We start from the raw sequence: 11522 nt of genomic DNA, 5'->3' as shown, positions 1-11522 counted from the left end.
GAGCACATTCCTACATCCAATATGTTATATTTTGGCTTCTTTTGTCATTCACCAGCAGGAGCTACATTACTGAACAAAAAAAGAGCAGGCAAAAAATCAGAGCCGAGCTGTCGTAAAACATCGAGGATGCAATCTGAGAGGAGTATCTGGTGAGCTGAGCAGTCCTTATGCTCTCTCAGCAGGAAGTGTTCTTAACCCTACAAATAGTGAAGGACGTTTATCTACAGGTTTGTAAACAAATTACATTCTTCTTTTAAGACATAAATAAGTTAAAATAGAGCAATTTAAGCAAAAACAAGGCAACATGCCAGCAAAAAAAACTTTATATATCCATGTATATAGATATACATATATATCTACCTATCTATATGGACGTATACATTCTCGATGAGGTATACGTTGATATAGATACAAAGAAATGGATATAATCTCATTAGTGTCTATGAAGTTCTTCTGTCCCATTGGTATAACCCTACTGTGCAAGGTAAGCTTCCGCAACTTCAAAAAGTTATTTAAATTAATCTCTACAACTGAGACCATGCCACACAAGCAGTTCAAAAAACTCACAGACCAGTGAATTGGATAAATAAGCCTCAGAAAGGAGTCTTTTTTTTCTTTTTTTTTTCTTTTTTGTAGTTTCTGCCTAAGGAAAAAAAATAATAAACAAGAGGAGGACCGAAGAGTACAGTACGTCCATGCAGGAAGGTGGTGGGTGGGTTTGGTCTGTGTTTGGGCGGGCGGGAGCAAGAAAGGGCACATCAGGCAATTGCTCACTCCCAAGAACCCACATCAGGGATCCCGTTACTTGCCTCAAAGGGACAAAGAGCTCAAACAGCTTCTCAGCCAGAGAGAGGTTCTATTGGGTGGAGATATATTTCTCTCCCATTTTGTCTATTTTTATTTTCTTGGTGCTGTTTCATGGTTGAGTTTTCTGGGTTGGTTTGTTCTGAGTTGGTGGTGGCGATGGTTTTTTTTTTTTTTGTTTGTGTTTTGTGGTTTTTTTGTTTTGTTTTGTATATTTTGTTTTGTTTCGTTTTTTGAGATGTGAATGTTTCCCGCTAAAGCGATGTCTCCAGGCTGTGTATAGGACTCCCTGGGCTCGAAGAGGTAGCTGATTTGCTCGTGTCAGTGGTCAGATTGATCCCGCTATCGATTGCACTGTTGTTCTTGTTCAATGACGACGGCGGGCTCGAATTTTGCTTGAGAGCGGCATCTTCTTCCAGGTCAGTGTCATCAATGAGGGGGATGTGGGGCTGTGAGTCTTCTATCCTAAATTCAGGATGTGTCATGAAGTTATGGATGGAGGTTCTAGATTCAGGTTTTTCTAAACCTTCATAGAGAGAGCTACGGAATGCCTTCACGACGCGGATCTGGAAAGGAAACATTGGGAAATGGGTCAGAAGCACCAAACTCCAGAGATGGCTTAGGGTAGGGGGATGGTTTAACAGGCTGGGGGGGGGCCTTTGGAGGAGCACAGCAGAAGGGGTTAGGGCACAGCAGATGGCTGGAATCCAGTCGCTGGATGTTAGGAGCATCGATGGGATGGGGTGAAAGGAATGGGCTCAAGTTTTGTGCATTCACTTGGGGGTTGTGTGTGTGCACTTGTGTGCAAACATATGTAACTGCAACATCAGAATAGTTCCAGTCGCAAACCATCAAAGAGCTGATGGGAAGCAGGAGTTAAAGAAAGCATAAGTCCACTCAGGTGGGTGCCCATACCTAGTAGTAAAAGACCAAGCTGTGTTAATTTCAATGCACAGGTCGAAACCATGCATGGGGCTGGGAGGGGGCAGGTTCAGATGTGAGTAAAATAGGGTCGGCTTAAAAAAATAAACCAAACCTTTTTTTAAAAAATAAATAAATAAACCAAACATTGTTTTAAAAGAAACTATACGACATATAACGTATCACACTCCACACACAGAAAAGAACGAAATATTGAGACGGTCAGATGGGCCAAGATGAGAGACAACACACAACAGCCAAACTGAGAACAAAAAAACCCCCCAAACCCAAACCAGACGTAAAGAGTTTTCAGAGAAGAAAACCAGAGGCAGCCAGAAGCATGGGGGAGCCAAGCAGACAACGGTCAGGGGAAGAATCATGCCACGGCAGAAGGGAGTTTGGTTATCACACAGACACACAGAACTGCCACACCAATGCTACGCTTGGAGGCCTAGACAATGTGAACAGAGATTGGTCTGTTTCCAACTTGGTCTTTGCCTTCATGCATTTGGGAGGTAAACACTCGAGTATAGACTCAACATTCTGGCCTTTCATTTCAATTGCTTTGTAATTATTTATTCACTTCCTTTTTTTTTTTTGGCCAAATCCTTTACCCAGCCCCAAGATATCATTCTGGGGATTGCATAGGACTGAGTCACGTTCTTTCAATTTTTGTGTCTCAGCTCTGAACTCTGCTCATCAAGTTAATTTTTTTTTAAATTTTAAAAATTTAATCTATTGTTTATACCACCACTGTATTTCTTAATCTCCTTAAGGTAAGTTGTCAGCAATACCTTTTGCTCTCAAGTTATCTGTGAGTCAGACTCTTCCGAGGGGTCGGCTTCTCTCTGGTTAATAAAAATCAGGCCTTTGGGGAAGTGGCATCAACTCTTTCTGGCTAAGAAAGGGACAGTTCAGGGCCAAGTTAAGTCACAGGTGTGAGTGGATGGGAAGGGGGTGTCTAGGATGAACTTTCTTTCACTTGTAATTTGGCTAGAAGGGCCAGCCTTGATTTCTTGATTCAGGACTTGGGTGAACTGAAATAAGGTAGAATAACAGACTATTAGAGCAGGGAAGGGACAATGGAAACCATTTTGCCCAAGCCTTTCCTCTAATGGAGATAGAAACTGAAGCCCAGAGGGCCAGGGAAATGAGTTGTCCAAAGTCACAGAGCTAGTTAAGGGTAAAGCTGGAATTGGAACCCAAGTCCCTGCCTGAGTCTCTCGTTCCACTGCATTATGCTGGCCTTTAGGGAGAATAAACCAGTGCACTGAATCTTTAAAAATATGTATTGTGGCTGTGTAGCTTGTATGAAAGAGAACAGCAGGCAAAGGGACCACATCTAAGGCATCAACCAATATTATATACATACATCATCACAACTAATGTTTGCTGACTTGTTCTCCTCTGACAGGCTCTCCAGAGCTCTTTCTAGGCAAATGCCAAAACAAAGATTCACCCTTAGCCAATCTAGTCTTTAAGCATGGAAATCAGCCTCAGATACCTACTAGTTGTGTGACCCTGGGCAAGTCGTTTAACCTCTATTTACCTCAGTATCCTCAACTATAAAATGGGGATAATAGTACCTACTTCCCAGGGTTGTAATATGGATCAAAGTCAGATAATATTAATAAAGTACTTAGCACAGTGCCTGGAACATAGTAGATACTATATAGATACTAGCTTTTATTATTATTATTATTATTGAGCTATCAATCCCAAATTATTCCCTGTATCAGCTTACATTTAAATAAGCATATTATGTTATGAAGCATTTTCCTTACAAGAATTTTGTGGAATGATGCAAAGGGTATCTCCGTTTAATTATAATAATAATAAATCATAATAATAGCATTTATATAGTTCTTTAAGATTTGCAAGGTATTTTACAAACATTGTCTCCTTTGAACCTTATAACTCTTATAAGCTCTTATCTTATAAGCTCTGAGAGACGGTTATTTCCTCATTTTGCCAATGGTGAAACTGAGGCAGAGAAATTAGGTGATTCACCCAGGGTCCCACAGCTAATAAAGTGTCTGAGGCAGGATTCTAATTCAGTTCTTTCCGACTAATTTCATTGCTCTACTTGCTATGTTACCTAGCTGTGAGAAGGAAACTCAGTCACAGAAAAGTAAAGAGTCCTGCTCATGATCAAGAGGTTTATCAGCAGTGGAATTTGGACTTGAACCCAGAATTTCTGACTCTAAGGTGAGTATACTTTCTACAGCACTGTGAAAATCAAATCAATCAATCAATAAGTCAGTCAACAAGCACCCATTAGGCACTTACTATATTGGTCAGGCACTCTGATATTACTTTGGGCAAGTCTCTTCTGTTCTCTCTGGGTCTCAGTTTCTTCATCTGTACAACTAGAGAGCTAGACTGGATCATTCCTAATAATGAATACCCTGGGAGTGATTGTTTTCTAATCTAGTCTATCTTGTGAGAATGGGGAACATTCCATCTTTGGGGGAAATGTTGTCATTTTCTCAGTTCATTAAGACTGCTTTGTGTCTTGAGATGATCGAGGCTTTAAAAAAAGAACTCCAAGCCTTCTTCCCTACCACCAAATTAGTTCAAGACCAGCCCAGCCAATATCACAGTGATTGAAGAGTTCATGCAGGAGGATGGGGGGAATGGAATGAGATTGTCTCTAAGACTTTGGGATCTCCAAGTCATAATGTGCTTTTTAGACTCGATGGCAATGTGGAAATATGAGAACCCCCGCCCCGAAAAAAAGGGGCAATAGTGTTGGACTGTTTCAATGGGAGGCCTGTGTGGAGGCAGGGGAATGGATGAGATGATACTTTCAGCCCTAGATTAAGAGGTTCTAATTAAAATATAATAAAGATTTATTTATTGGGCATCATTGGAGCCTGAGCTCTCCTATGTGAGTAAATTTTCTAACTAACTAGAAGATTAAAATTTTAGCTGCTACATCTTTGCTTCAACTACTTTTGATAATTTTTTTTCTTTGGTACATTACATGCTTTCCCTACTTCTTAAGCATCATTTGATCCTTCCTGGATGTCTCAGGGTCATTATTAGGCATATAGGTTATTTTACTCCACCATAATATATAGCCTACTTCTGTGTCTGCTTTTTAAATTTGAAACCTCTTTTATAATTAGCTGTCAGGTGTCACTGTTGACTCCCTTTTATTTTTTTGTTAATCTAATGTAGGAAGGGAAATCACACAATGAAATGTGTTTGAATTGTCATTTTTCGGTTGTGTCCAACTCTCCATGACCCCTTTGGGGGTTTTCTTGGCTAGAATTAAGTATTGAGTAAGAATGCATAGTTTCTGAGAGTAGAAGGGGTTACTTCAGTGTCGGGACTTTGTTAGGGCTGAGATGAGCACTCAGGAGCCTGAGTACTCTTTAGGATTGGTAGCTATGTTTCAGAGCTTGGTGGTTACCCCAGAATCTGACTTCAGGATAACTAGAATGCTATGAAACTAATTTGAAGGGAAAAAAAATTTCACTGTTAGCTGCCTGTTCTACTCAAGGACTGAATGGACATGGCATTTTCTGACTCTGACCCTGGGCTAGGTAATTGTGAAGTTAAGGAAGGGCCAGAGCTCCCATCCCTGTGGGACCCTTGTGAACTATGTGGAGTTAGGCCTGGTCTGCAACTGACAAAGCTGGCTGGCAGGTGGGTAGGGGATGGGGAACACACACAATGAGATGCAGGCCCCTCCTTCCACAGGGATGGAGACAACATAAAGAATGAATTGCTCTGGACAAGACTATGGGGACAAGACTTTAGGAGCATCCTGCCACGCTGGCTCAGGTCTCCACTTCGTTCTTCTCCAAGGCTGAAATGAAAAAATATGGGAGGAAAAAAAGGAAAAAAAAAGCCTTTCCATCTCCCTCCCACATGCTGAAAGTCAGATTTAAATCAAAAAAATATCGATATTGCATGGGTCATGGGGTTAGGGGCCAGGTGAAGACAGAAGAGAAATTTCAGGGCTTTCTAATTTTCCTTTGGTCATCCGGAGAAATTAAAGTGAGACTCAACCCTTTCGTCTGCAGTGAAATACATCAGGCCTCTTCCAGGCTCAACAGGGAGCATTTGAGATTATACTCGAATGTTTACCCGGCTTCAAGGAAGCCAAGTGTCTTGGGATCGGTTCACATTCATGTCAGGCTCAAGTTAAAGACTCACAACCTCTTTTAATTTCACTCTCTCTTGCTGAACTCTCAGTCCAGGGTTCTCTAGCCCTCTAGGGAAACAAACACATTGAATATTCAGACAGTAGAGAGGAGGAGGGTACCGCAAAAGCAAGTCATTTTTCACGCTAGCGAAAGATCCGTAAGTGATTAGTACCAAAACGCAAACAAGAGGTCCAATTTTATTGTCTTTTATTTTTTCCCAAGAGATGCCGACTCTTTGCCCTAGCTACACTCTGAATCAGGAATCTTAGCGGGGAGAGGAGGGGCAGGAGGGATTCTGGTCCATCTGGTGGGTTGGGGCTTCGAGGAAGGTAACCGAGTGCCCTGTCGCAGAGTTTCCTCGTGCTGGCTTCTAACTTGGTGTATTCCAAGGTAATCAGAATCGGATTAGAAACCTATAAAATGCCAGGAATTTTTTAAAGCATGCTACAAACATGGTTGCTGATATAGAAGAGGCTTATTTTAAGATACAGAAGAGCTAATCTTAGCATTAAAAATGAGTAAATAAAAATAAAGGGCTTTTTTGTTGTTTGGTTGGGTTTTTTTTCTTTTGAAAGAGAGGCATTAATCATCTTGAATGAAAGAAGAAAGTGTAAAATTCTATTCTGGCTTCCCATCAGGAATCTTTCTTCCTACAAGGAGATGGGGGTCTGGAAGAGACTGAATCATCCTAGTGTGTTTTTGGCATCTTCTACCTGGGAGAACAGGGCCATCCTGCATTAAATGTGGGCTTCCAGAAAGGGTCCTCTATCCCAAATGGGGAATTGAGGAAGGGACAACAAACCACACACTCTGGCCTATGTGTAGCTCATCACACTGCCTTGGGGCATCAGAATCCACCAGGAAAGTGATTGAGATAGGGATTACTCCCCCTTCAAGGCTTACAATAAAGGCTCCTGCATGGCTTAATTAATGGTCCTGAAAAAGACAATTATGGCCTTTGCTTCATCACTGAGGTCATCAATGGAGAGGATAGGAGACTTTGAGCTAGGCGGGACCAGCTTAGAATCCAACTTCCTCATTTTACAGATGAGGCAATGGAGGCCCAAAGAGTTTCAGTGACTTGTCCCAGGTCACATAGCTGGTAATGTCTGAGGCAGGATTTGAATCCGGGGTTTCCTGACTCGAAGTTTGGGTCTCTACCCACTACACCACTCTGCCAGGCACCCCTTCCCTCACTGATAGCTTCTGGGGAAGATAATGAACTATGACATCAGGAATTTAGAGTACCAAGGCCTTCCGAGGCCTTTAGGGACAAACATCAAATGAATCTGAACATACAGAACAAACTTTAGTGAATATCATTGACTTTCAATTATCCAAGATGAGAGAAGAGAACAAGGGCACAGATAAGTCTCAACTATTTGGCTCTGTAACGCAAATACATTTGAATATAACCCGTGTTTAATGTGAAAATTAATAGTACTGACACCATATTTGAAAAGACTCAGCTCAGATGTTGGAAGGTTGCTCTAGCTTTTCAAAGCCACTCTCCTTGCTGCTCTTTTCCCTGGCCCCTACTCTAGGATCTGGATCATCTTTCAGAAATGGGCAGTACCACCTCTCAGAAAACCTTCAGTCAAAATCCTTTCTCTTCCTAAGCTTTCTGTCCATTTGCCTCATCCCTTTTGTAGGGATGAGAGGACATACTCAAAGGTTTTGGTTTAAAAGTCCTATCCGTCCTTGAGGAGATCACAGGCCACGATCAGAGTAGAGAAAGTAAAAATGCTGGCATTAAGTGAAGTAGGAGATATTATTGAATTCAAGAGGAAAAGTAGAGAAACACTGGCCCAAGGGTATGACTTGTTGGAACAAACATTGTAAAGAAGACTGGATTTTAAGAGAACTGCATTGAAACCAGGCTTTAGCACTTACTACTTGTATGACCTTACGCAAGTTACTTCTTCTTCTGGGTCTCCATTTCCTCAGCTACAAAATGAAGTGGTTGTACTGGATGATCTCTAAGGTTCAATCTAAGATACTATGGTCCTATGAAATAGTACCTATGCTGAATGACTATCAGATGGTCAATTCAATCCACATTCAGAAGTAAGGTTTAAGAAGGACCCCTGGAGAACTGTAGACCCGTGAACCTCATTTCATACTGGAAAGGATGGTGGGTTCTCTAGTAAAGGGTAAAACCCCTGAACATTCAAGCAAACAAAACCCATTTGGGAGAAAAACAAAAGGTGGTCTCTTCTAAAAGGTAATCATATCTTCCTAATTGGTTAGAGTTGTTTGAAGGGGATAACACAGATGTGGCAAAAGGGAAATCAACGGCTATATCTTCGGGGAAATTTTTACAATCCTTGAATGAAATTCCACATCAAAACCATGAGTCACTCGGGGATCATGAAGATTGATCTGTCATGGAAAGAAAAGCTAGGGCATTTCTTGAACTGTTTCTGGTCATATTTGATGTATATAAAGGGTTTGAAGGGGGGAAAAAAGCTTGCACAGTGAAATACTCAGGTAAATATCAGACAATGGTCATCTCTGTTAGGTGGAAGATGGCAGATGATGGGAACAAACTGAAGGAAGATTTTTCGTAGATTATTAAGAGCCACAGGAACATAGGCTTAGAACTAGAAGGGTCCTTCAAGACCTGAGTCCTATGTTCTATGTGTAGTTCACCTCAGGGTGTCAGAGACCACCAGGAAAGAGATTAGGATAGTGCATCCTCTCACCCTATAGGGCTTACAAGAAGATCTCCAAACTAGCCTGAATATCCTGCAGGTGACAAGGATAGGTCTTGCCTCACCATTGGTATAGATGTAGATTTAGAGCTAGAGGGGACCTTAGCAGTCATCAAACTCAACCCCCTCATTTTACAGTTGAGGAACCTGAGATCCAGGGAAGTTAAGAGATTTACCCAGGACCATAATCACTAAGTACCTGGGGCAGGATTTGAACTCAGGTCTTCTCATTCCACACTCAGTCCGTTATTCATTCTGTCACCTAGAGGACTATTTGAGGTTGTAAAGTTAGCAAGGAATGGTAGTCAGATTGAAAGTAGGAAAAAATATTTCAAGCTTCATTTATAGGACAATGCATCAAGGGCTAGTGGTCACTGCCTAGGAGAGAGCTGGAAATTATTGTAGATTATTTTCAGAACATATCAGGCCATTTATACTCTTATGGCCCAAAGCCCAACAAAGGAAAAGGATGGGGAAGAATAAGGAGGATGACATCCATTTGCTCATTGTGTGTCATAGTACAGACCACCTGAGATTGTAGGTGCATCTGTGAGTACCGTATCTCAAGAAAGCTCGAATAGAGTTGGACAGCATTCAAGAGAAAACAACAAAACTGATTGAGATGATCAAGCAATGGCCATAAAAGGGTGTGCTTAAAAAAGATGAGGCCTTTCAAGCCAAGACTGATGCAGATGGGTATGGGACCAGGGTCGGTATCATCATTGGACATACAAATAAGGACCTATTTCACTTAATTCAGAAGATGTCTAGATCTAGTGGACAGAAAAGGACTAGAAGACAGGATATATACAGAGTTTACAGAAGTATTGAATAAATTTGTGGATGATGGATGATGATTATGGGAAGCTGGAATGTCTGTGGACATCTCTAACCTGGAAACTGTCCATGAGGGGCTCACAAACTCTGATAGAGACGGTGAAAATGCTCACTCAGGGGAAATGATATTATCAGTGATATCAATAATAATTATGATATTAGTATTATAGGAAACATTGAAATCAAGAAGTTGATACCAGGGATGACAATCATGTCCCTGGGTAGCCCTGTCAAAGATCAAATCTTGGGCTGGAAGGGGCCATAGGAGAGATCTAGGTGTGGGAAGGAAGAAGATTTCTTACGTTCTTAAGACTACCTCAGTTTTTTATACTTCAAATGTACTGATATTCTTAAAAGTCTTTGGGACTGGATATATTTCTGATCCTTGATCAATATTTTCAAATACCCTGACATCTCCAGCAGACCATTCTCTGGGACTTCCTTTGTAAAATGGTAGAGTTGGCCAGAATGATGTATCTTTGGGTTTCCTTCCAACTCTGATAAGTTTCTGAAGCAGTGCTGTCTTCGTTGAACAAAAGGGCCTCAAAGCACAAGACCAATACCATCTGGGAGGAGAATGTAGCCAGGTTCTTATTCTGACAATGAAGGTAGAGTATTGGCATCAGTTTATAGAGGGCTCTATTGACTTTCTCATTTTTTATGGGCAGTGGAGATGAGGACTGGAGGTTGTAGGTACTGGAGTAAACCAAGTCAATCCCACTCCCAAAGCTAGACCACTAGTCAATAAGGCTGACTTTCTGACATGGTGTGAATCTCAAACAACATGGGAATCTATTTCCCTGCCCTTGTTTACATGCCAGAAGGAAGACTGTACGCATTGAAGGAAAAGGAGCACAACGGGGGTGTTCCTTTTCCTTCTCTTCATCCTCCTCTTCATTGTTAGTGATGCTTAATGAGGATTTTGAGAATCACCACTGACTAACCAAATCTTTGGCCCTATCTTCAAAGTGGAGATGAGGAATGCAGTTGGGCGACAGGGACCTTCCAGTCAGAGGCCAGCAAGCTTTTGGGACCTGGCACAAACCACAGGTCAATGATCTGAGGGAAAGCAATCTCTGCCCAAGGCTGATTCAAGGAAGGGATTAGGAACTGGAATTTTGGAAATATGTCCTGTTTCTCTTACTGGCAGAGTGGATTTCACTTCATCCCCAGGGACAGGAGAGCGAAAAATGGTGCTTGGATCCAGGACTGGAAGGCCCCCATGACCAACTCTATCCCTTGGAGCTGGTTATGATCCCCTGGCTGTATATTGTGTCCATCGACTGCAGCTCATTGACTGACTGTGATCCTTCTCATTGGCTAAGACCACCTGACTGACTGCTCTCTCCTTGGACTGAACTCCCCAATCATCTAGGCACCCCTGCCCACCAACCTACCCACCCGCTTGCCCACTGAGAGAGTTGGCATCTCTGGCAATTGGAGGCATTAAGAATTCACACTCACGCCCAGCTGCAGCAGGAGGTGTGCTGGTAGGAGAGGAAAGAACATTGGATAACGATACGTGGCTAGGGCTAGAAAGATTGGTTACATCCTGGCTCTGGCTTGTGACGGAGGACTGTCTCCTGAGAGCCCCCTGAAAGGAAGCGCCACTCTTGAAAGTATTGACTACTTCAATCTGCAACGGAGGAGAGAACGAGACAAGTTGCGAAAAGGATGGACACAACAGCTACACAACTGACAGGCATGACAACCAAAATAAGAGCAATAATTAATAATAATAATAATAATTAATAATAATAATAGCAACAATAACACCAGCAACAGCAATAATAATAATAATAATAATAATAATAATAATAATATCACTTAAATTTAAAAAAAAGAAAAAACAAATAAACACAAACTAAAATGTCTTAAAGAATTTCTGCCTAGCCCCACCCCCTTTTGGAGGCTCTAGACCTGAGAGTCCCCCAGCCTTGAAGGCTGCTCTGGTTGGTTTCTCCTGTGAACTACAGTTCTCTCTCCTAGTGAGGCAAAGGTGGGGAGAGGGGATGTTTCCCAGGGAATAAGAACTTCTTTCCCATCCCTAGCTACCAATGAGGACCAAGATAAAGCCTTCTCTAGGTTG

The 11522-nt window shown here is 41.8% G+C and overlaps 1 protein-coding gene across 5 annotated transcripts in view; it reads right to left on the bottom strand.

The window, feature by feature from the left end:
• Positions 1-982: 982 nt before the first annotated feature.
• ATP2B2 (ATPase plasma membrane Ca2+ transporting 2) overlaps positions 983-11522 on the bottom strand; it is a 399625-nt gene continuing 389085 nt past the window's right edge. For 2 of the 5 annotated variants that reach the window (XM_027864046.1, XM_027864047.1), the window contains exon 23: positions 983-1370. In XM_027864046.1, the coding sequence (XP_027719847.1) occupies positions 1059-1370 (312 nt within the window). In that variant the 3' untranslated portion in view covers positions 983-1058. Of the gene's footprint in view, positions 1371-5895; positions 5951-6049; positions 6296-10893; positions 11070-11522 lie in introns of those variants that run through there. The other 3 variants (XM_027864051.1, XM_027864048.1, XM_027864049.1) reach the window with 3 other exon arrangements.

Source organism: Vombatus ursinus, unplaced genomic scaffold (assembly GCF_900497805.2).
Source record: "Vombatus ursinus unplaced genomic scaffold, bare-nosed wombat genome assembly UNPS02014773.1, whole genome shotgun sequence".
In the NCBI taxonomy this organism is placed as follows: Eukaryota; Metazoa; Chordata; class Mammalia; order Diprotodontia; family Vombatidae; genus Vombatus; species Vombatus ursinus.
Note: the sequence above shows the minus strand (reverse complement) of the source record. Positions and strands in the feature narration are given on the sequence as shown.